Below are 25716 nucleotides of genomic sequence, written 5' to 3' on the forward strand. Positions count from 1 at the left end.
TGGACTTGGTTGGACTAAAGGCCAGGGAAGAACCTGTTTGAGTAACCAGATGAAGAAATGAAAGGTGTAAAAATAAAGTTCTGGGGTAAGCCTTGGTTGAAAGAGGGAGGGCAGCTAAGCAGAAATGCTGTTAACTTCTAGTTTCTATTATGTATAACACAAGAAGGCTGGTGTTGGATTTGCACGCTGGGAAGCTTAAATACAAAGTAAAGGTCTGTTAAAATTTAGAATTTAAAATTGACAGCAGTACCTAGTATGGAGTTACTTAGATGAAAAAGGAAGATGTACTTTCATGGCAATTGATGGTCCACGCAGTTAAAAGCTAGATGATTCTAATTTGTTCAGTAAAACCTATACATACATTCACGTATTGTTTTTCTCAATACATATAAACCAGCTGTCTAATAATAGAACTGCATGTAACAATTTAGATGGAATCCTTTTTCTCCCAAAAATTCTGATTCAGTGAATTTGAGGAATTTGATGAAGTGGACCAATTTTGTTGACCTTCTGTACAGGAATGATAAACATTTTCATAAAATTAAGCCACTTTGATTCTAGTCCTGTTGTGGAAGTTTCACGCTTAGATATTCCAAGGAAGATTGGATGATTTCCTAGAAGATACACTGTAGTTCAAACAGGAGTTAGATTGTGAGATGGTACAAGATGATTACACAAAATCACAGAATGGTTGGGGCTGGAAGGGACCTCAGGAGTTCCCCTAATCCAACCCCTGCTGCAGCAGGTTCAGCCAGAGCTGGCTGCACAGAGTCACCGTGTCCAGGTGGGTTTTGGACATCTCCAGAGGAGGAGACTCCACCACCTCTGGGCAGCCTGTGCCACTGCTCGGTCACCCTCACAACTAAAGAAGTTTTTCCTCCTATTCAGAGGGTGGAACTTCCCACTGTCTCTTGTCCTGTGCTGGGCACCACTGAAGAGAGTCTGGTCCCATCCTCCTGACAGCCACCCTTAACACATTTGTTGTGTTGTCTCCAGCCTGAAGAGGCCCAGCTCCCTCAGCATTTCCTTCTATTGGACATGCTGCAGTTCCTCATCATCCTCTTCACAGCCCTCCATTGGACCTTCTCCAATAGCTCCTTGTGTTTCTTCATCTGTGGAGCCCAGAACTGGACGTAGCACTCTAGATGTGGCCTCAGCAGTACAGAGTAGATCACAAATAAGTACCTGACTGGAGCTGGGAGGTTCATTCTGGCTGAGGACAGGCTGGGCTGGTATTGCCAGCTTTGAGCCAGGGCTACAGGTGCTTTCCTTGGGTTCAGACTGACCCCACAGATTCCACTCACAACTCATTGTTCCACATTCCCAATGAATTGGGAAGAGATAGAGATGGGCTGGCAGGGTTTGAAGAGAATGTACCAGCACAAACCCATTGAATTGTCCTGCTGGGCAAAGAGGGGGTAGCATCATTGCAAATGAGTCTGCTCAAGTCTGGCAGTGCTGTGCAGTCCTAGTTCAGTGCTGGGAATGACAGGCTTGGCCTGTGAGGAGGGATGATGCAGGTGCATTTGGCATGGTAGAATAGTGATTTTTCATCAGTTAGATACATATTTTCTGTTGGTTCTGAGAGAGTCCTTGGTTTACTGAATGTGCTGTCATCTCACTGAATCTCAGGGTGCTCTGCACTTGGTGGGGCAGGTCCCTGCTGGGCCCAGTGCCAATAAGAACAGTTCCTTTCTCTGCCTGGCATTTCCTTGTGAGTGATAGCACTTGGAAATATCTGAGTCTGTTATTTTAAGAACATCTGTTGTTTCGTGTCACAAACCATGGTATTTTTCAACAGGAGCCAGTGTAAAAGTTAGAATCCAGTTTACCAATTAAGGAAAAAATGGAGTAGTCTTTGCTTGATACAGTACAATTTGAACTAAATAGCGTGCAAGTGAAAGTACAATAGGACAGGCTGTAAAAAAACACATAGGAGAAATTAATACCCAGTACAGAGCAGAATTGTTTGTTCTTACATTAGACTTTTTACTTATATTTGTCATGTTATGATTATGCATGTGGCCAAAAAAATAAAAAGAAACTGCTTAAGTTGGCAAAGTCCTTGAAAAAAGTTGTTTGAAATAGCGTGGGTGTTTTTTTCTCAGGAGGGACAGCTGTGCTTAGCTAGCATGTTGCTCAGTGAGACTGTAAATTTTAGCACTAATCTTCATTTCATTAATTGTTGGGTTTGCTGTTCTGAGTGATAATGTTCAAGGTTGGATATTAAGTTACTAAGAATTTTCTAGTAGTATGTTTTTACATTGCATGTACAGCAACTTTTAATCTCCTGGTAGGTGCTGTATGTGTAGTGTAGGTCATCCTTTATCACACTGTGCCTGACAGCTAAGAAATAAATGAACTCAAAGCACAATTTAGGACACTTTGAAAGCTTCAGATGAGTTATTTGGTGGTATGGTTTCAACTATTACAGTGCCTATTCTGAGCAGTAATTAATTTTTGGTTTCTTTTTTCTTCTTTTACTTTTTTTATTTTTTTTTTTTAGTTAAACTTATTTTGAATATGGTGGCAGCTGGTTCTTAAATGAAAAGCCCCGACCCTCTGAGTCCTCCATGTCTGAGCAATTCTAACTGCACAACAGTGGAGTCAATCCTGAGGGACTGCTTGAGCTGATTTGTACAAACAGGTTATGAGATGTTGATTCCAGTGAAATTTTGTGATTTTTATCTCCACTGTATTGGTTTCTCTGTTTAGGTGGCATCTGTCCATTATTATCTCTAGTGGGTTTCAGGGAAGACAAAGCAAGGTAATGCCTTAAGCATTAAGGAGAAGCAGAATGAATGTAAGCAGAATGAATGTACTCTTATAGGACGACTTTATTATTTTATAAACTAACTTCTGTAAACATACTTGCTTGGACTTCCAGAATTAAATAACTGTTTATTTAATATTTTGTCCATTTTTAATGTTAATTGGTTAAGACTTTATTTTAGCTGCTTTTACTTCCTGAGTTGCTTTTTGTCTTCTCCCAAATGAGAAGTCCAGGCAGTATGGCTTTAAGTTGGACAGGGGTAAAAGGGGATTAGAGGGTTAAAAATTTTAACAAGTCACCATTTCAAACCGTTGCTTGCAAAGGCACACACACCTATTGATAAAGATCTATGCCTTTGGCATGAAAGAGTTCTGAAGATTATATTAAGTAGGCATTTTGGTTCTAAATTGCATCAGACTCCGCAACCTAATTTTGTAGATAGTTTTAGTCTTTCTGATGACAGATTTTCCTTTGCATGGTTTAATAAAGACTGAAAAAAAAATCTCTTCAAATTTTATGTCAGGTTCTGTGACAAACTGGACATCTGAAGGTTGATGTTGAATATGCTCACTGTATGCCTTTTCTTATCTGTAAAACAATCTGAAAACAAAAGCCTTGTTTTCTGTCCCCCAACATATAAAATAATATGTGAAACAAAAAATCTAAAAAAAAGTTTTACTTACATAGAGGAAAAAAAGAAATTAGAAGATTAAATTAATGTTTGCATTATTTTCTGCTTGAGGAGTTGTGATAATGATGTCTCCAAAGACATATTTTCAGTTTTTTTAGCTGTTGCTAAGAATAGCTTCCTTTTGTCTCAGTTTTTCCTTCCCTTATCCAGTACTAGCAAACCAAGACATTTGCTTCTGTGTTTTCTAATATATCATCCTAAAGCTCATACTCCGCCTAGAAACACACCTAAAAAAAATTAGGATATTTGTAAATAAGATTACACATTTATTTTACCAGTTCTATGTTTTGTCCTTGTTTGGTTTCCTGGGAGAAATGTTTGCAGCACACTTTGTCTCAGATTTAATCAGTACCTATTCCTCAGCAAACATACTCTTATCCTGTCAAAATACTGCATCAAACTATACCTCCTCTGATCTGTTTAATCTAGATAAATGTTATAAAGGCTTTTTGTCTTTTCCCACTCCAGACAGGTAAGATTATCCATAATGGAGATTGTACATTTTGTCTCGGCAAAAGTTTGCAAGATCCACGGTTGATGAATAGACATCCGCTCTGCTCAGAAGTGTTACTTGAAATTAAATAGGCCTAACAATAAATTAAATACATGGCTACACAATGGAACTACTTGAATTTCCTTTGACATTTTATGGTTGTTTACCTCAGTTTATATTTTCTCTCTTCTCCTTTATCATTGTCACTGGAAAGAGAAGTTATCACAATATGGCAAGGTCTTCTCCAACGTTTAGAACACAGCCTTTTTTGGTTTCTCAAGTTGCTGTCTAATTTACATCTGGCTCAACCATGTAGTGAGTGTGCAGTGTGCTGTGTATGAGTGTGCAGTGTGCTGTGTAGTGAGTGTGCAGTGTGCTGTGTAGTGAGTGTGCAGTGTGCTGTGTAGTGAGTGCAGTGTGCTGTGTATGAGTGTGCAGTGTGATCTGTAGTGTGCTCTGTAGTGAGCATGCAGTGAGCTGTGTGGTGAGCATGCAGTGAGCTGTGTGGTGAGCATGCAGTGAGCTGTGTAGTGAGCATGCAGTGTGCTGTGTAGTGAGTGCAGTGTGCTGTGTATGAGTGTGCAGTGTGATCTGTAGTGTGCTCTGTAGTGAGCATGCAGTGTGCTTGCTGGGCTGACTGCAGGGCAATCCTTAAGCAAAACAGTTGTGCCCTGCAGGGGAGGGTTTGACTGGCTGAATGACTACAAGGGGTTGTTTTACCATGAAAGGACAGGTTGCTTGAAAGCCTCAGTGAAATGGGAAGGGCAGCCCAGAAAACAAATCTGAACCAACAGCTGTAATAGTAAATCCAACATCCTGTTGCGCATGTTATGTGCTATATCTATAGATAGAAGTGTGATTATTCTGTGGCAGTAAAGTCACAGGTTGATTTTACATCTTGGATTCATCAGATAAACCAGCACCCTCAGAGTCCTGGGTAATCATCTAAAACTGTGGACTGTGGTGCTATGTTTGTTCTGCACATGTGTCCAACCAGGTTCAGAATAGATGCAGGAACCTGTTCCAGGGGCTATGCCATTGCTGCTCTACAGAGCAGAAGTGCAGAAAAGCACACTTTCATTGTTTCTTTGTGAAGTTTTCTGGGTCCCCGCTTTGAATTTCCAGGGCCTGGGATGAGCTCACCTCAGAGGTGTTGTGTGAATGTGAAGTAAGAGAGGGATTCCTGAGAATGTGCAGGACCTTCATCTCTCAAAGCAGCTCAGACATACTCAACTGAAGAATAGAGAGCAAGCAGGCTTGGCTGTAGCTGTTTATACAGGTTGGGCAGAATTTGGAAAGGGTGTTATTTCTGTTATCTAAAAGTCCTGAATTCCCAGCCTTGTGTCCTCCAACCCCTTGTTATTCTTTGCCTGATCTGAAGCTGTTCTGTCTCTTCCTTGCACCCCTTCACCCCTACCATTTGTATCTACATTTGGGATTGCTTGCTTTTGTTCACTTCCAACTGATGGACAGGTGTTTTATTTGTTCCCATGGGATTGAAAAAGCGACTTCCATTGGGAATACTGCTGGAGGTAAAACTTGAAAGCCCCAAGGAATCTGTTGGTGTAGATGACAGCTGGGAAATAAGTTTTTTTCTGTAGAAAACCTGCCTGGTCTCTGCCTGCCTTTTTTTTTCTTTTTCCCATCAGCAGCCAGGGCCTGCAGGCTTTTGGGTTCATGTGCTGCTGAAGCCCAAGCTCCTGGACCTTGCTACAGAACTTGAAAGGTGTGCCCAGCTCTCTTTTGCCAATGTCATAAACATCCATTTTATTTTATCCTGGAAGGACTAAATTTTCAGGTTTTCTTTTTTCCTAACCTTTGTTCCGTATGGAATGAAAAAAATGCATGAAATGTAGTATTTCCAGTAGATAAAATTTTTGCCCTCCCTGTCTCTTCCCAGAGATAGTTTGTTTGAAAAATACTTTGCAGGACCACCACTGTGTTTGTAGAGAACATTAAGATAAATGTGTTTATAGATAAGCTGTGTTTAGAAACATATGGTTATTTTCATCAGTATTATAGGAGGGCTCATCAAAGTCACTTCACTCTCTACAACTATAGCTAGAAAAGGGAATTACTTTAGTAAATCCATGGGTAGTTATGTAAGCCTGATTGCGTGATGATGTAGTATCTCAAATGCATACTCTTGGTTATTTAACATAATTTACTTTTATGATTTTACACCTATTGCTTACTTTTTTAAGTCTGATATTTTTATAGTGTTGGAAAATTCTTAATTGCCAACTGATTTATCTTCTGTTAGGGACTAAAGTGGAAGCCTTTGGACTTCAAAGGGCATTTAGACTGCATTTGCTGCTTGGATGGGCCTTTTATGCAACTTTTCTTTTGCAGAGTTGTAGGGCTACAGACAAACAACGTGTCTGAACTTTACTCTTATTACTTTTAATTTGTTTGCTTTGTTGGAGGTGCACACAGATGTACATACAATTTTAAGGATGTACTAATAGTTGATTCTTTTTCATTTTAATATAGAACTGATGTTCTGATTTATCACTGACATTTGTGCTAGCACAAGATGTTTGTAAATGGTACTGATATCCTGGTGGTATTCTACATTTCTCATAGAGGATAAATGACCAATCAAGAGTGCAAAGTTGTTAACAGCCAAGAGTAGACAGTTGTATGCTCCTGGGACATGCTGAGACTTGATAAATCTCACTCCCTGAAGATAGAAATAGTACACTACAAATAACCTAGAGGATAGAGGAACAGCTCCAAAAATACTTACTTTTTAAAAAACCAACATTTTTTTCTTAATTATGTCTACTACTATGGTGCCCAAACATTAGTTAACAACAAGGATCCATTCTGCAAGGACACAAACATAGTTGCAGACATCTTTTTCCCCTAGAGGAGAGCAGTTTCTCTGTGATCCTACTCTTTGAAGTATTTTGTGGGTGGAGCACAGTGCCTCCCTGGTTTCTTTTGTGATTTAATTAACCAAGAACACGCTATGTGCATGGTACTTTCCAAAGCTGGTGTAGTAAATCTTTCCTAGAGGACTTAAAACACAGTGGGATGTCTCACTGTGCTATTGGCAGTGGCTTTACTCTGTTCTTGCTTCAGTCAGTGACAAAACTTGCAGGGAAATTAGTGAGGATGCATCCCCATACAAGCCAGCTCTTATTTTCAGGATCACAAAGTGCAAGGGAATAGAATGTCTACAGAGATAGAGGTTAAAGAGTTAATCATGTTGGTACTATAACAGGTAGTCTTCTGACAGTTCCAGGAGATGACTGCATATGTTTTTATTTAGATACTCTATAATTATATAGACTTTCAGCTGTTTGGGCCTTTTGGCCCCTCTGTAACGTGTGATGAAGGTTGTCTATTTAAAAAATAGGATGAAAGCTTAGGTGAGAGCAAATGGGTGGCTGAGTTGTTTATCTGTGCCACCCCAAAAGGAAGGAGTGATCTTGGTGTAGATATTGTAAGTGAACTGGAAAAGATGGGTAAACTTTATACCTGTGGGCCATAATACTTTGCTAACTTTTGCTGCTCATGAGAGTGGTTCTTGGCAGATTCCACCATCTGCTGCTGATGTGTGCCATTGATTTTGGAAAGTTAATCAGGGGTAAGTATATTAATAATCTGAACAGACAAATACTGAGTGTGTAACCATCAGTTTGGGATACAGGCATAGCTAATTGTTTTTGTGTAAAGTAGACATGCCCAGCCCATCTGGGTATAAATTCCATTATTAATGACAAGCTCCAGCAGCAACAATCTCTTGTTACAGGAATATTTTTTAAAGTAAACTCAGTTCTTAGTCACTCATTTTCATTTTCAAAACTGTAGTCCTCTGGTAATTAAGCATGGGACACCAGAGTTTCTTAATGAGTGGCTTGATAATGTGACCAGCAGTTTGAGTACGAGGCGCTGTGTGAGATTATTTAGTGCAGATTTGGAGTCCCAGCTGCAGTTAGAGGAGTGCTTGCATTCCCTCCCCAAAATATGGACTTTGTAGAGTAAGAATTATTTTTCATAATAATGTGGTGGTTGAAGTTGTCCCAGACATTTTTATCATGTACCATGTCATGGGGATGCAGGAGCTTTCCTCTGTGTGTGTTCTGGAAATACTAGAGGTGTAAAAGTGGCTGTGGCTAATCAGGATTATTTCTGTCACTTTGCTCTGGAGAAAAGTTGCTGTCTAGGTTTTTTCAATGTCTGTGCAAATGTGCACACCTGGGCATTCAGTGCTGAGGGCAACCTTTTCCTAATCTGACGAGGAAGGAATCTGGAATATTCCAAACATTTTATTTTGTCCTATGGGCTAATCAAGAGAAACATGTGCCACATTCCAGCTAAAAGGCTACATGACATATTTATTTAAAATAAAAGTGTCAGATAAAAGAGGGATTTTCACACACTTCTCTCATGCATTTTGGAATAACACTACTTCTCCTATAGAGGTATTTTCATCTTTCTCAAGGTGATTATTCCTAAAGAAGGAATTGTGCTATTTGGATTTTCTTTCCATGTCATGTTCAGAGTTATTTGTGGCAGGGAAGGGCAGTCTGCTGTACTGCTTTGGCCTTTGTGGAAGCTGAGGCAAATCCAGGAGGAGCTAATGCATATCCTTATTTCTTTGCAGGATTGTTCTGTGCTCAGGGAGGTATCCTGAGGGTGTTTCTGAGGCCTTCTCTGAGCAAAGCCAGCATGTGCCCAAGTTCATCTCTGTTTAGCAGGGCATTCAGCAATATTCTTTGGTCTCAATGATATCAGAATTAAGCATGGAATTGTAGAATTGATTCTTTTGGTGTTTTTTCACTAAAGATATATTTAACAGGGTACAGCAGTGTACAGCCTTGTTTCTGGGAAGGTCACATTTTTATTAGGGAAATAAAGCAGTAGTTGATAAAGAAATTAATAGTAATGTGGATATGTGTGCCATATGTGCACAAACAGAGCAGACCTGGGGGGATTTTGTTTATAATAAATTTTTTTGCCACAAGTTGATGTACTTTGCTTAGGAGAAAATTTAATGGAAAAAAACTGGCATGAAAATACTTGAAACCAATGGTATTCCTTTGAGCAGGATTGGTGATGGCTTCAGTGACCTTGGTGGTTACACCAGTTCTTTGACAATACCTTGAAGGATGCAATCAGAATAGCAAAGGACTAGAGTCAAGTGCAGTGAGGGTTGACTGGCTGGAACTCCAGTCTGCAGGTTCCATCTGTGTTTTAGACAGAGTTTAATGCTGAGGCTCTGCTCATGTGCAGTTCCTTGTGCTCATCCTGCTGTCACTGTCTCCCCAGCAGAAAGATCAAGCATCCTCTCCCAGCTGTCTCCCACACATAAGACTGCATTGACCCCTAGTGTGTCTTCCCTGGAGAAAGCTGTTACAGAAGAGATATTTTTTCAGCTGACTCAAATCCAAAAGATACAGAGAGGGAGTTTAGTAGATAGCTTTGGTGTGGGAGGTCAGATGCAGCTCCTACCTTCATTTCTTAACCTACCAGCATTCTGCTACAAGTATCACTAAAAGTGTGGCCAGATTCTACCAATATTTTCCTTGGATTTTGCTATTTAACAGTCAGCTCTGGAGCTTTCATTTTGAAAAGCTTTGGTGTGGGAGGTCAGATGCAGCTCCTACCTTCATTTCTTAACCTACCAGCATTCTGCTACAAGTATCACTAAAAGTGTGGCCAGATTCTACCAATATTTTCCTTGGATTTTGCTATTTAACAGTCAGCTCTGGAGCTTTCATTTTGAAAAGGTTTTTAACAGAATGGCTTTGGTGGCATTTTACTTTTCATAAATAAAATGCAAATAAAAAATTGCTGTCATATTTTCAAAGTATGTGGTCTGTGTTATGTACAAATTTGTAGGATGAATCACAGTGGACACATGCCAGCTTACCTTCTGATATGTATTTGATGATAAATACTGTGAGCATCCCTTTACCTTTAGGTGAAGGTCTTTCTGTAGTAATTTTGTTAGAACTCTTTGCACAGTGGAGGAGCTGAGCCATTTTTGGGGCTGATGCCCTGAAGATGGAGCTGTTCAGAGCCAGATTCAAATCTGTTAACATGGAATAACCAGTATTTGACATTTGTGCTCCTGTTTGGAGACCAGTCATTTCCATGGGACTATAAGAAGAATTTGGTGCTATTCAGGGTGTGAGAGGGGCTTAAAGCCTGACTTTATGTGTGGTATGTGAGTTAGTATTTAAATTACAGTCTCTTCCTTTTGAAGGTGTGTTTTTTGCACTCTAATTCTGTTAGAGTCAATGAAAAATGCTTTTTCAGGCTTTTCACAATTTCACAGCAGATTTTAATGCAGCAGGTCGTAGGAGAAATTTGCAGGTGTAGAAAGCAAAGACCTTGAGGACTGCTTCTAAAAATTTTTATTTAATGAGGTCAGTCGCTTTGGGTTTTTTCTCACATTTTTGCCTTCCAGACACTATTGGTGCTAAGGGCTGGAGCTGGACTGGATGGGAAGGTGATGTTTTGATATGAACCACTTCAGGAGCAAAGGAAAAGTGGCAGTCACTGAATACTGTCTCATACTGTGACTGGCCACTGTGTCGTATCAGTCTCTGTCAATGGATTACCATTTCAACAGAATTGTTAAATGCCTTGCCTTTGTAATTGGAAGGATGTTGCCCTCTGCTTAAAAACTTCAGTTCTGCAAATATTTATGGAAACTTATACACACTTGCTTTTGTGCCAGACTGTCCTTTCCTCTGACTAGTTAGTATAGGACAAGCCAAAGTTCTGTCCCTGACAGTCGCCCCAGTTGCTGATTTATATATTCTTGCCAGAGATCTGTTTCCGTACCTTCTCAGTTACTGATGGCCATGTGAAGTGCTGCTGAGCAGCAGTGGGGTATTGAGAACACTATTTAAATAAAATTTGTTCACTTTTCTGGCATTGTCCTTTCTGATGAATGTATAGGGCCATTATGTCACTACCCAAGTCTTCATTCATGAATTTAGCTAAAAGCCACGAATGCTCAAATGGTTATCACAGCAGCTCATGAAGTGAACAGAGATCCTAAGTTTCACTAATTTTTTTGCAGTGAAATTTTGCAAGTGTGTCTGAATGACAGGTACTGTGAATAAAATTTCCTTATTAGTCATCAGCAGGTACTTCTGAATTATATGAAAATTATTTATTTGAAGATCCCAGAAGTTTTCATTCCTTTCTAGCTTTTGATGATGAAGTTTCTTATTATGATTTTGTATTACTGTAATGGAGCAGTCCTTAACTTGAGTTGGGAAGTTACTGCAGACAAGTGTTGGGGGAAGAAGAAAAATCATCCCTGTCATATCTCTTTATGCAAGTTAGAGATTCTTTGACTTTCTGTTTTATTGTCAATGGGGTTTTTTTTGCCATCATCCTTTTTTTCCCCCTTTATCATGAGTATGCTCTTTTTTCAGCAGACTTTATACACCAGTTTTGTGCACTACCATTCCTTAGTATCCATTCTTTACTAAAATTTTCCAATATAATTGCCCATTTCCTCCATAGCTACTTTAGCTTTCTCATGATAAAAATTATGTTTTTAACCTTTCTGCAGTCCTTTCCCAAAACAACCTCTCAGCCCATTCCTCTGGCTTCATTTTCCTATCTGATTGAAGTCTCTGTCTTCAGATGAGATTTTTAAGCCTTCTGCAGCTGATCCTTTGAAACAGAGCAGGAGTTTTGATGCCAAATTGAGCCCCAGCTCTTGCATCTGAACTGTGCTTCCTGCAGGTCTTCCACTAAAGTCCTTTGTTGGATGGTTTACTCCTACCTGCTCCTACCTACAATTTTTTGTATTTGCAGGCAGGTCTTTCCAGGTCATGTACTTTTATTCTGTTGCCTTGTATGTTGCTCTAGAGAAGCTGGAATGAATGCTCTGGGACACCTCCTATGGCATCACAGCTGTGAGGTCTCTTTACTCTTTGGCTCCAGTCCAGAACAAGCTGAAGTCAATGGAAAGATTTGAATGCCACTGCTTCTTCATGAATCAACTGTGCATAAATGCTTGATAGAGGTACACCAGAAGCATGACAGGAAAATTGTCCTTATAATGACTGTTGGTTTTTAATGTTTTTTAATAATAGTTTCTCACTTGTATCAATACTTTTCAAATAGAGTGGGTTTTTTCTACATTGAAATCATGGTAGTGATTCTTATGTAAGCCTGAAATAACTCAGTTAAAATCAGGATGTATGTTACTCCATTGATATTACGGCTGTTTAAATCTCAGAGTATGTGTTTTTGTAACAGTGCTGCTATTTTGTTTTTTGTTTTCAAGATCTTGGTCAGCTTCCATGCAATGAAATGAAAATGGTTTCATTAATTTCTCTTATAGTGCTGAAGCTTACCAGTATAACTAATAACCTTTTTTTTTTAATTCTTAGTTTTTTTCAAGAGCATATTCATCAATGTGAAATGTAGAGCAGTAGGAAAAAAACCCCTTCCCTGAATACATGCACAGAACAAGTATGACAGGCTCGTGTTTACGTGGTCAGGTTACAATCTGTAAATGTTTGAATGACCTTACATTCATATATTTGAATGGGAAAATGTATTCACCTTTTCAGAAGAGAACACTGTTGTCTAGAATCTTATATGCAACCTTTAGAGTTGTGTTCACAAGTATTATGCACGTGGCTGTTTACGATTTAAATAGTCATGGAGTGTCTGATGTCAGTTACTTCCCCTAAATAAAATGCTCAGGACATGTACACCTGGTTTGGAGCCAACTGGCTTTGCTTTGCTTCCTTTCCAAATGCCTTCATTCATAAGTGAGCAAAGTGACTCCTCATGCTGTGAAAAAGAAACCTAGAAGTATATGGTGAACACAGTTTTACACAAAATAGAGACATAATTTCAGTTTTTCACAAAGCTCAGTGAGAGTTTTATCCAGCTTCCTATAAATTAAAGAGAAATACTTCTTTTGACTTCGGTTGGATTTTGACTAGAGCCATATTTACTACACTGCATCAGCAGCAGGAGCCCGAGGGATAGGAAGAATGATGGATTTTTGTGCAGTCCTCTGCCACTGGGAAAGACCTGGCTGCCACCAGAGGCAGGGGATTAGTGCTTTGAGACAGTGACTATTGCAAGGCAGTGACCTTAGAGGGATACAGAGCTATGGTGAAAGGAAACTTCTTTGCCACTGCTCACTCCTAGGAGGTATCTAAATGGACAGAACCATGGGCCCCGAGGGCTTGTGAAAGTGACTCCTGGAACAAGGAATAAGCTGGAGAAAAAGTTGATTGGAAGTTTAAAACTCTGAAGAATTTAAGGTGGATAAGTGTCTGGGAAAGCATAATCTGACTACCTGGAGGCATAAAGCTGTGTGTGAAGAGTTTAAACATAAGGTTAAGTGTCAGGAATAGAGATATGCATTGCTTAGCAATGGGTCCAAATCTCCACTGTGAAATGTGCATATTAGCATGGGAAAATATGTATCTCAGTGCACTTCACTCTAAAAACTGGTTCACAAAGAAATGTCCTCTCAGCAGGATGTCCATTAAGATAGGGACCAGTTTTTATGTACTGAGCCCTTGCTGTTGCACATTGCAGACTCAAGTGACCATTCCTTGTCTGAGCAGAAAGCTTGGAGATGCTCTTACAGTCTATTCTATAACCTCTAGATACAGTTTGTCTCCTTCTCTTGGCTTTTGGGTAGTTTACAGGCTGGCTGGTAATTTTTATTCTGTTAGCTGTTTGGTTTTTTTTTATCTTTCCTTCATTCTTTATTTTCTGCTGCTGCCAGTTAGAATTGCCTGTGGTGCGTTTCCCGTTACGGTGCCTCTCTTGTGGTGCCTTTCTTCAGTTCCAGTTTTGTGTTAGATCCTACCATAGGATTTTAATGAGTAGTCCAAAAGTCTCATATCTAATGGGGCCTCATCTGAACAAAGCTGCCAAAATGTCTGCAAAGTAGTTTCATAGGATTTTTTTTATACTTGATGCCTCTTAGAATTGCTTGAAGGCTGTTATGACTATTTTTTTACAGCAAGAGATAACACTCCTTTCTGGATAGGGAAATATGGAAGATTGAATTTAATGCTTTTTGTTAATATCTGTTTATTCTAAATCCAAAGGTGTTTAATTTAGCAAAGCAGTATAAACATCAGCATGCATAGAGGTTTTTATTTACCTTCAGCAGAACACTGATCAAGTGATGTCAAATTAGTTACTTCTTTTGAGAAAGCTGAGTCAAAGAAGCTCAAAAGTTGAGAAGCTTGCATGAATTGTCTTTCATTTTCACGTTCCTCACTGTCAGGAAATTTTAAAGGCTTTAAAAATATTTCCTGTGAATGCTGTTAGTAAGGAGATTTTTGGCTGCAGTCTGAACTTGTTTTGGCATTTAGTTTGATCACCTTCATATGAGAAGCTAAAATGTTTATTGCTTTCAGAATTTCAAAGCCTAGGGACTGTACCTGAGCATGCTGGACAGTGAAAGTTTCCTTAGAGAGAGGTATTCATAGTGTGTGACAAAACTACATTGCTAAAGGGGACCTTTTTTGCAGGACTGACAGTATTGTCAGTAGCATTGCAGGGCTTTGGGAAGCCCAGTCCTTAAGACCTGTTTAGTGTGGAAGCAGGTCAAACTCTCTAAACTAAATTCATGTTGTTAACTTTCATGTATTCTATTAGCTGGGAATTAAGTTTGTGATACAGAGACTTCTGATTGACATCAATATTGTAATAATTCTTGAAACAACTAATGCCAGTGCAGCAAATTTGGAATTTATTTTCAGTTTAAATCCAAATCCATGGTGGTTTCCTACACACTTCCTTGCACATGTGTTCTTAGTTTAAAAAGCCCTTTTCTCTCATCCAGTAGCTTTTGTTCTTGTGGTTTAGGGATGCAGCTTCTTGTTCTTAGAAACATGGAAGGGTCCCAAAATTAAATTTGTCTCAATAGTTTCCTATTGATGTAAAGATACTTGTTTATGCAGGATGGCTGAGGCACAAGTTGCCAGTCATGATCCTAGTCTGATAGTATACTGAGTATCTCAAAAACATCACTCATTTTATGGGTTGAGAGCCCTAGGAAGCACTCTGCACCTTGCAGAAGAGCACCAACTTGTGAAAATTCACTTGTCCTCAAAGAATTTCTAGCCCAACTTTTTTCTGTTTATTTGGTGATTCCGGAAAGGACCCAATTGTGGAAAAGTTAAAATGTAAGTAGACAATGCCCAATTACTTCTCAGCAAATTCACACAACAAAAGTAATGTAGGTGAAAAGTGTTGACAGACCAAGTGTTTTTATTAAAGAAGATCTTCAGCTAACAAATAGTTATGAACTTCAATTTTTAATTTCTTTTTTTCTTTTCTAGGGTGGAAAGAAGTCCTACAGTGGGCCATGTGGGGGCCGCAATTGCAGTGCTGGATGCAAATGTTTTCCAGAGAAGGGTGCCCGGGTAAGTTTGTTTACACTAATATAACTTGTCCTTGCCTCTTATCAATCTTTTTAGAAATAAATGAATAAATAAACACCACGTTAATATGTGTAATTCTCAATCTAATGACCTCATGAGATGATAAATGATGAAGACCAGCTGCATTTCAAATGTCCCTGGCCAAGATTTCAAAAGCTATTCTAAAGATTTACAAATGGCTCACTTTGTAATGAGTCTTCAATAGAATACTATTTCTTTATGGGATCTGAGCCCTAGTTCAAAAGAAATCAGATGGTTTTTAAGAAGATTACAACAATTAAAATAAGGAAAATCAAAGTAGTGTGGACTTCTAATACAGATTTTGCTCAGGCCTTACTGTAAAAGCTTCTGTTTATTTGTGGAAGTGTTTTTGATTTGTGTATTTGGTTGTAGAGGAATAATAACCGAGAGTGGATCTAAGCAATTCCCTTTGAGAAAGTTGCTTGTGTAGCTGAAGTCTCTCTCTCTCTCCAATGTCTTCATTTGAATAAGCCAAATGTTTAAGCAAGATTTCCGTAAAAATCTTTAATTTCTTTTGCTTTTATGAACAGAATATAACTTAACGCAGCTGCTTATCTCCTGTCTTAGGGGAATGCAGTAACTGACTTCACTCTGCCTTCAATTGCAATGTTAATTTTTGTCCAGATGCCATCTACTTAATGTTTTATCTTAAGCTCTAGACCATTTTAATATGTATGAAAATGAATCTTACAGATTTTGCTTTCGGAGATGAAAGGAGGAAAGAGCACACAGTAGGTACTTGAGGAATTCGAAAGGCTTAAAGAGAAGGGAAATAATGCTAGTTGTCTTGTTTAATTAATCAGCTGTACTTCCCAAAATCATATTGAAAACTCATCCTCTGAGCAAAACCAAAAGAAATTAAGTATTATTTAAACACCAGCAATCCTGATTTTGCCTGTCTATTTCAGTGACGCAGTATGTGTACATGCAAGGCTTTACTTTTTGGACTGGATTTATGAAAATGTTGCTATTTTAAAATTACTGTTTTAAAAATTATGTTTTTTCTAATTGCAGACAGAGTTGAGTGTGAATGCTTAATTGATAACTGGTGATGTGTTTGCTCTGGAAATATAAAAATTATTTCAGTTCATCATGTGGCAGAGGGAAAGCATGTCTAAACAGATAAACAGAAGAACTTTGCAAGGAAGTTCTCAACATATCCTAGAATATGAGCTAAAGTGAATTGCTCAATACCTTTTGTGATTAGATACAGTAAGGGACAGACCTAGTTTGGTTCTGGAACACAATATCCTGTAAATACTTTGACCTTTAGACAGCAATGAGCATCATTCTTCTGTCTCTTTACATTCCTGGGGTCCAACTTGATTGTTTGAAGTGGCCACAATGCTGTTGACCTTGCAGTTTGAGCTCTTGGCTTCTCTTTTGTTAAGATGTCACAAAGATTTTAGGCTGTTTTCATTACTGACCTGAGAACTCATTTGGCTTTTAGCTTATTTCTTATGTGACCTGTATGGGTAGGGCATTTTCAGTCCTTCAAACACATGTTCCATCCTGCTGAGACCTGTCCATGGAGTGAAGTGTCTGCTACAAGTGGAAATCTTTCCCTTTTACAACACTGCTTCCATCAAGTGTGCTGAGCCCTTCTGACACCTTCTTGGACATCTGCAGGCAGCTACTGGAGGCCTGCCATGCCTGGGGATATGGAGGTGACTGGCTGAGCCGGGGATGGTGTGATTATGTATCCTGCAGCACAGCTTGTTTCTTGCAGGACACTGTACAGCCTGAGGCTAATTCCTTGGCTTCCTGCCTAGCTGCTTCCCCACTGCTGCAAAGCCTTTCAGTTCAGAAACGGAGACAGGACTTCGTCAATGCCCTAAATCCATATTTTGTTTAAAAAACTGTTTCAGCTGTCAATTTTGCACAATTAACCAGATCAGAATAAAGCTAAGCTTTCTTTCTAAAAGAAGGAAATAGCTAAAAAGCACAAGAAAATGACAATAAGCTGACAGCTTAATGAAAATAATATAGACAATGTCCTTAAATGTCCTCCCTGAATGCACTTTTGATCAGATCAAGCTTTAAAAAAAATTTTTAGGCAATAAAAGTGTCAAAACTGCCTCAGACTACTTGATCAGTGGAAGATATTTCTAGAAACGGGATGCAGATGTGTGTAATCCACAGGTGCCCACGTTCTTGTTTTTGCTATAGACTGCTGCTGTATGTGCAGGTTATATTAAAATAACACCAAAAACCACAAAGAAAAACCAACCAACCAAAAAAACCCACCCCAAAACTCAACAAACCAGTATAATCTCACTGTCTGTAAGACTGACCTTGTTAGAAGACTAATCTCTATGCAGTGAGTCAGCAATTTGTGGAATAATTGAGATTCTTTTCTGAAGGAAGGGTGATTCTCTTCTGAAGGAAGGAAGTGCTTGTCTAGCAGCCCCTTAGGGAGCTCTCCTAGCAGTGTGGTAAGGCACATATCCTGAAAGAGCAAAATTTCCCTTCTGTTGTCCAAATGCTTGCCTTACATTTGAAAAGCTGTAATGTTACCTTGTACCAATTCTAGGCTGTGCATTGAATCTTGATATGATCCAATATGAAGCCGCACAAGAAGAAATCTGTTAGGAAGCATTCTTCATCTTAGCCAGTGATTCAGAATTGGTTCTTTTATCTAATGATGAGTTAATGAAAAGCCTGTCTCTGTGTAATTCAGTGGTCAAACTCGTGTCCATTGCAGCCATTCTCCCCTCCTTATCATTTTTTATCTTGTAAAGATTTGTGAGAAGCAATGCAGTGATTTGTGCAGAAGTCCAGTTCTTCATGGAGAAGTGTTGTCTTCACTGAAAGGTCCCAGCTAGGACCTTGTCTGGAGGTTTTCTCAGAGGTCAAGTTAAAAGTTAAACTCAGTGTGTGGCTCTTACTACTGAAGTGCACAAGAAGATATCTACACACGGTATGACAGTGTAACAGTAAATGTAACAGTAAGTGAAGCCCAGGAAACTGATTTTAAACCTAGAAGTTTTGGATCTGGTTGTTCTGTTCCCCTAAATTGCATTGTTAGAACTTGTACTGATTTTGATATGAAAGCTAATGTAATGCTCTGCAAAGAAAATGCCAGGGGGCATCCCAGAGGTTACACGAGCCCTTGCCTAGCTGGAGTCTCTAGGTGAATGTGTGGATTTCTAAATCTCTGTGTCCCTAGTCTCATTTTGCTGGCCAGCTGAGATACCAGTTATCCAACTAAGGCAATTTGAAAGGGAATTCTGCTGTGATAGTACTCCCTGGTACATACAACTTTTAGGGATAGGAGACAGTCTGAACACAAACTTACACTGAACCTGTTTTTGCATACAAGACTTACATACAGTCATCTTTAGGAGCAACAACTGATGGGTAGAAAAGGTGCTTTATATTGAATTATGAAGCACAAGAGGAAAGGTGAAAGAAAAGCAACCATATTAAATAAAAAGTTAAATGAAGAGGTGAATGTAAATTCTGATACTAGTCCCTATCCTAGTGCAAGAATAGTTTCAGTGCAGGTGAGAGATCTACAGCTAAAAGATTTTTGGGACTGTCAGAAGAATTTACTGTGTTTTAATAAGTGTTTTTCATTCCACTTGCTCACTGTCTGTCCACAGTTTATGGGCAGGGATAATGCTGCTGAAGGTTTCATGCTGTATTGGTGGCTGTCTTGCTAAGTAAATGCTCTGCAGATAAGTCAGCAGGGGACAGGAGGCATTTTTCATACTTTCAAAGTATCAAGAAGCACTAAATAGTTGTCAGCCTGCACCATTTCATTTTGCAGCTCATTTTGCATTTGTTTATAATAATGTTGGCTTTTTTGTTTTTGTATAATGTCATCAACTTTCAAACACTCATGAAGATAAAGTAGCAGAACCAGTCTTTGTTGCATGTATACCTTCCCCTGATGCCCGTTCACTTATCTTGGAATTTATAACAATATTAGAGTTTGTTTTAAACTTTGCTCAATATGTGCTGGAGCTAATCTTTTGGGTTTTTTCATTCTCCCCCACCAAAAAAGAAATTAAGGAAAAAAAAAAATTTAAATTGTTTCCAAGACATCACAAACTACTCAGGAGAGGCTGTGTCCCAGGCAGCTTTTACAGCTTACAGGAGCTGTAAATTGGGAAAACTTGATGTTACTAATTATATATTTTTTTCCCTGTCATACGTAATCATGTCTATATATATATATATATATATATAATGTGTTCCTTAAAGCCCATTAAAATATTAATATGTGATCGATTAGAAAATTATTAATGGCATTATAGAACCACTTTCCTGTCTTAAAAAATGTCTTCACAGAGACTGTTTCTGGCAACTGGTGTGGTTGGAAGGGGGTGTATCTGTAAAATGAGGCAGTTGGTTCTGGAGACATGGTGGACACTTTACACTGGATAGTGTCTGGTCCAATAAAGTAAAGGGCTGCTGGAGTACATCAGGTATGCCAGGGAACCCATCCCCTGACCTGGTCTCACTCAAACAAAATCCTCTTTGTCTACTCCAAGACTACACAACAGGGTAAAACAAAACACTGTGAGCAGGAGGAATTGACTAAGATTGAGAGATTTGCTTAAAAATGTGGTTGCTATCAGAATGAAGGGTTGGTGTGCCCAGAGATACATGCAATTCCCCATGGTTTTTCTGAAGTTAAAATGATGACAGTAAATGTAGTGTAAATTATCTCTGGGCAATCAGTTTTTGATAGAATTACTGCAAATCAAACAAGCAAGAAAAGATAGACAGATCCTCAACATCCATGCAGTGAACAGCGTAACCTGAGGTCAGAATTTTGGATGATTAATCTAATTGTTATCTAGCATAAACTAAAGTCGCATTGGCAAGAGATCTTAGATTAACTTTTGTCTGGAACTAATCCTCTCAACTTAATACTGGGTGTACAAAGTGTCTCTCTTGTGATAATTAGTTGAAGATTGGTTGATCTTTCTTTGCCATGAGATTGTAATAATTATAAATTGTATTGTTAATAATGCTTGCTGATTTCTGCTTTGGCTGGTTAATCACTCTCTTTGGAATGGTCAGAGATTTCCTGACGAAACACAATTTCTTTGAAAGTGTCGACTCAGCAAAATGCAGAAGTGCTTTACACAAACATATTTGCTGGTGACAAAATTCTTTAATGCTGTTAGTTCAAACTTCTCTGTGTTTCAATGTGGCTTCCTACTCCCTGGCTTGACAAGCACTGTGGGACATAGTGGTGCCATTTGAATTCCCATAGCCTGCAGGTTGACCAGTTAAAATCAAAACAGACTGTGGGATGCTGACATTTCTTTCAAATTGACAATGCCAAGATGTGAGCAGTGCTAAATGCATTAACCATGGATACAGGTACAAGTAATAGTGGGATTGTTATCTAGTTATTTTTGTAAAGATGGACTTATGTAAATAATGTCTAATTCTTGTTCCAATTCCCTTCTGGTTAAACATATAAAATGCCATCATTTGGTTTGGGAGGAGGATTATCTATAACATTGAAAAATGATGACCATCTGTTTGCTGTCATTAAGAAGTTCTGGAAATATTTTGGAAGAAAATGAGGTAATAGTTAAGTCAAACAAGTTACGTGCCAGCTGCTATTTTAACAACTGCCAAGGTTTGTTTTTTTTTTAAAGTAATAAAACAAACTTTGCCAAATGTAGCATTAAACAATTATTGTACATGTCGTCCTGACCGAACCTAAATACACTGAGCTTAACTCTCTAATGAGAACCACGCCAAATACTAAAGCAGCATAAATTAAACCAAACTCATTGCATTTGAAAGGGTTCCTTATGCAATGGATGTCAAGACCAAACCTGCTCTTCTGTGCAGTCTTGCATCATCTCTTTGGGAAGACTTCTCGAGGGGACAGGCCCCCATCTTATCCTGGAATTCAGTAACAATTGTGTTGAAGCAGGGTGACCAAGGAGGCTCTGGTAGCAAACCCTGTCTCTGTGATTTGGTTTGCAGTTTTGTCTGAGAGAATGTGTGTACTAAAGGAGGCTTAAATATATTCTAGGAAATGTATCTTGTTCAGAAGATTTCCTGACCTGAAACTGTTTTTCAGTCTGCCTACAAGGGCAGCAGATTTTGTAATTGCAGTGGGGACCTTTGAAATCAACCAGAACATGGGTCTTCAAGCTGTGCTCCACAGAGCACTTCCAGATGGCTTAGAAAAACCCAGTGAAGATGTGTCACTGTTAAAGAAATTGTGCTTCATGTGAGCTTTAACCCAGGATTTTAAAGTCTTTACACTGTTTTGGAAGCAAATAGAGCATTTAAAAAGCTCCTTGTTTCATCCTACAATGCTGTGAGTTGTCTTAGTTTAAGAAGAAGTTGTGTAGTCTCACTATACCAAGTGAATATCCTTTTTGTTTCTGTTTTTGAGTCTGAAAGTTTCTAGTTTTCCCAAACTGAGCTTCTCAGAGGTGAGGTGTTACTGATATGAGTGGAAGCTGAGATGATTCCTGAAAGTCATGCTCAGCTGGCACAGTTGTGTCCCTCTGCCCTGTGCTGTGACAAATCCTCCTCCTGCAAAGATACTTGGTGATTCTCTGCTCTGTTGCTGGCGTGAGCTGAGGGTGCAGGCGCCTTGCCCTGGCAATGGGAACTGTATCATTTCTTGTTTGTACGAGCTGCCGTGGCTACCCTGGTAACCTGCAGGAGGAACGTGCTGTTCCCCTTGAAGGCAGCGCCATCACTCCTGCTGATTTCATTTTAGGTGTGTACACAGATGGGAAGACAGAACCAGACTAGCCTTGTCTCTCCCTCTTTGGAGCCTTGCCACGACCGACCTTCTGTTCTAACTTTATATCTGTGGCACTTTCTCCAAGACCAAAAGCGATGAGTTGTGCTGAGGATTTGCTCCATATGGACAAAACAGAGAGTTCAGAAAGAGTTTCCTAGTATGGGCCCCCTCAGCTTCCTAAGTACTGGAAAGTAAAAACATGTATCCAAATTCTTTGTAAAAATTGTTGTCTTTCTTGGCCATAGAATGGAGACTTTGATGAGTCTGTGATGTTTTACTTGCCACTTAACTTCTTAGAATAGGACTAACATCAACCTTTCAGTTTCTCTTGTGTATTCATTTATTCACTGTAGGATAAGAATTATAATAAATATAAAATATATTAATAAAAGTAAATAGCAAATTAGTAAATATTCTTAAAATTGTTTTTTTTTTGTCAGCCACTCCACATTGAAATCAGAAAGAAAACTAAGAATTTCTGCAGGAAGATAAACTCTCTAGTGTCCTGCCCAGGACAAGAAAAACAAATGTTATCGGGAGTCTTTGAAACATATAATTGGCTGGTTGGGCTTTTGCCTAACAAAAGCTGTAGAATTTTGTGCTATTAGTACTGCAATGCTTTTTCAGTTGAAGAGATATTTTTAGTGCCCTCTTACATCTGAGAAATGGCACAAGACTTTCCTCTCCAAGTGTTTGATAGAAGGGGTAACTTATACCCTGCCTTGAAATTACCCAATTGGCATTTTCTTCCAGCACATTCTATATTACTCATGTACAGTACTCACCACCTCGAGTATGTCTTTTTGTCCAGGTAAAATTTTCTTAAATACCTCATTTTTGTCATACCTCTTTCCTCTCACCCCAGTCCAAAAGTTGCTCATCTTCTAAGTGTGATTGGCTCAGAATATTCCTGGTACTAATTATTTTTTAAGCTTCTTAAAATGAGAAGAGGTGCCCTTTGCAGAAACAAGAGTCTTTTTTAAAGAGTTTCCACTGGCAGCAAGTGAAAGGTGTGACAGCAATTTCCAGTGTGATTCCTTGAGTAAGTCAGCCTTGGAAACAGAAGGATCACAGAACCAATCTGTGAGCAAGGCCCAGTTTGAAGAGATTTGGCTGACAGTCAGGTTAGCCGGTTCATGAGCCAGGAAAACAGCCAACAGCAGGGATTACTACAAAGCAAACTTAATTAGGCAACAGATAGGCAGGAAGTCCGCCAGTCATGGAGCCTGCAGCCAGAGAGCACACAATGAGGATGGCTAACCAGGCAAAACTGTGTTTGTAGTGCTAGGAGAGGCTGCAGTGCCAATTAGTTGGAAGTAAAGCTGAATGCAGAGGTGTTTCAGGCTACCTGTTTTCTGGGAAACATCTGCAGTATTTTTGGTGTGAATCATAGCTTTTCCTGGTAGGAGATGGGAGATTTTAGGAGACAGGAGAGCAGATTGTACATTGTCCATCAAGGAAAATGGGGAGATGCTGTCTCCTTGTGAGTGAGGAACATATGTGTTTGCTGGTGTCCAGCAAAGTGTTAGGACTGACTTTCTGAACATTTGATGGTGAAGAAAATGAAAGACAAGAATAAAAGGGAATGTTGGCACCTTTTTTTAAACAAATAAAGCAACATCCAAATAACAGAACATAGTGGGAATAAAAGAAGAATTAATAACATGTAGGATACAGACTGGTCTGGCTGAGAATCTAGGTAGAAGTGTAAATTGTATAACCTTTCCCTTGACTTATTCAGCAAAAATAGGAGGAATGTTCAGGTGTTTGCCAGTCTCCTCCTTTTAAGCTGTTGATTAGAGATATTTTAGCTGTTGCTCTCTAATCATAAATCCATTGCTAGAACAAGCATTTTTTTTGTGACTCTCCTGATTTGATGGGTGACGTATTAGGGTTTCGCATTGACATTCTGTGGAACTGCCAAAAAAGAAGATAAATATGGAGGAAAGGTGCAACTGTAGTAAAAATGGGATATTGTGAATTGTATCAGGTATTCCATCTAGCTACTACATCCAGGAAATAGAAACATTTTAGAAGTCTGAAAAGTAGCATAGATGCAAATGTCCTTGGTTGTAATGGGTGATTTTTGGAAGGTTTTTTTTGTGGGTCTTTTTTAAAAGCAGCAGAGTGTTGCCAACGCTAATAAAGAGAAAGTTAAAATAATTTCAGAATTTCTGGGTTTGATCCATAATAAATACAGTACAAATAGTGTATAAATTTTGAAGGACTATTAAGAAACATCTGGTTGTCTTTTTATAAATGTTGATGATACTTCTTTTAAATGATCAAAGAAAGCTGTCTGTATGAAATGACTCAGCATGTGCTGAATTCTCAGCGTATGGTAAAGCAAGAATTTTTTAGTACCTAGTATTTAGCTCTAAGGGTGGTGCATTTCTGCACTAAATTTTGTTTTTCAAAGTTCTATAAAGCTGCTAGCTCTTTAGACAGATCTCTCAAGTTTGTGTTCTCATCCATGATTTTCTGCTGGAACAGTATAGGAGAGCTTGTTCTGCTTTATGTCAGCTGTGTTCGGTTCACCTGCTCCTGAAGCTGGGATACATTTTAACAGAGTGGCAAATCCCTCTGAACACTGAACTTCTTTTGCTTCTATCTCTATTGCCAGACCAGCACCATCTGTCTACTTGTGTGTCTGGGTTCTATTTCCTATCAGGTTCTAAAAACAGAATAAAAATTTCTAAATGAAGGGGGAAAAAAAGAGAAATGCATCAGCTAGGGTATTCTTGCCATAATTGTTTGCTGCAACTGCTACACTTAGGGAACAGATTTTGGTGTAAAAAGAACTGCAAACTCCTGGAGCGAGCACATGCAGAGCCTGTGCTCTGGAAGGCAAAATCACCACATAGAGCAATTTCAGACTTTACCTCTGTAATAGTGAATGTAGGTCATGGAATTAAAGGATGGTTTTGAGTCTGGACATCCTGTCCCCCAATAGTTGCAAGATACATGAATGATCCTGTTCAGTAAAGTGGGATGGGTTGTTTTTGTATATAGTGATTTTATTATTTATGACTTGAGCTGCTAGCTGCACTGGTGGTGGTTTGGATTGATGAACGCTGATATCACTCTCAAAAGTGCAGAAACTGTAGCCTGAGCTCCTGGACAGATACTCCGTGGGACCTGCCCAGCATATTGGCTCCCACTGGTTTGGAGTGGTGAGGAATGCTTCTCCTCAGCCCTTCCTGTGGGTCACCGTGCTGGTGTACCAGGAACCTCACTGGGAGCACTGGTTAATGGTGCTCCCAAATGTATTGAGACTGCTTACCCTGGCATCATTAATTATCTAGGAACAGCTGGAATGTAAATCAGAATGTTTTTATATGAGAAATATAGGTGATAATTATTTTCTAGAAAAAAATTTAAACAAGTTTTGTTTCATCTTTGTGTAGCTTCATTTTCCTTGATACTCAATATTGTATGTTCTGAATGCCTACATGATGTGTTGTCTCATTTCCTTTATTGTGATGACTAATGGCTGAGGATCCAGCTGAGATGAGGGAAGTCCTGCAGTGCAAGGCAGTTACAAACATACAGTAGGAGAAAGTTGATGCTCCAAAGTGCTTTCACTCT

At 39.0% G+C, this 25716-nt stretch overlaps 1 protein-coding gene across 1 annotated transcript in view; it reads left to right on the forward strand.

Moving 5' to 3' along the window:
• COL4A6 (collagen type IV alpha 6 chain) overlaps window positions 1-25716 on the forward strand; it is a 112638-nt gene that overhangs the window by 25664 nt on the left and 61258 nt on the right. Inside the window, exon 3 of the mRNA XM_053956055.1 lies at window positions 15267-15350. Coding sequence (XP_053812030.1) covers window positions 15267-15350 — 84 coding nt within the window. The remainder of the gene's footprint in view (window positions 1-15266; window positions 15351-25716) is intronic.

This window comes from Vidua chalybeata, chromosome 14 (genome assembly GCF_026979565.1).
Source record: "Vidua chalybeata isolate OUT-0048 chromosome 14, bVidCha1 merged haplotype, whole genome shotgun sequence".
Lineage (NCBI taxonomy): Eukaryota > Metazoa > Chordata > Aves > Passeriformes > Viduidae > Vidua > Vidua chalybeata.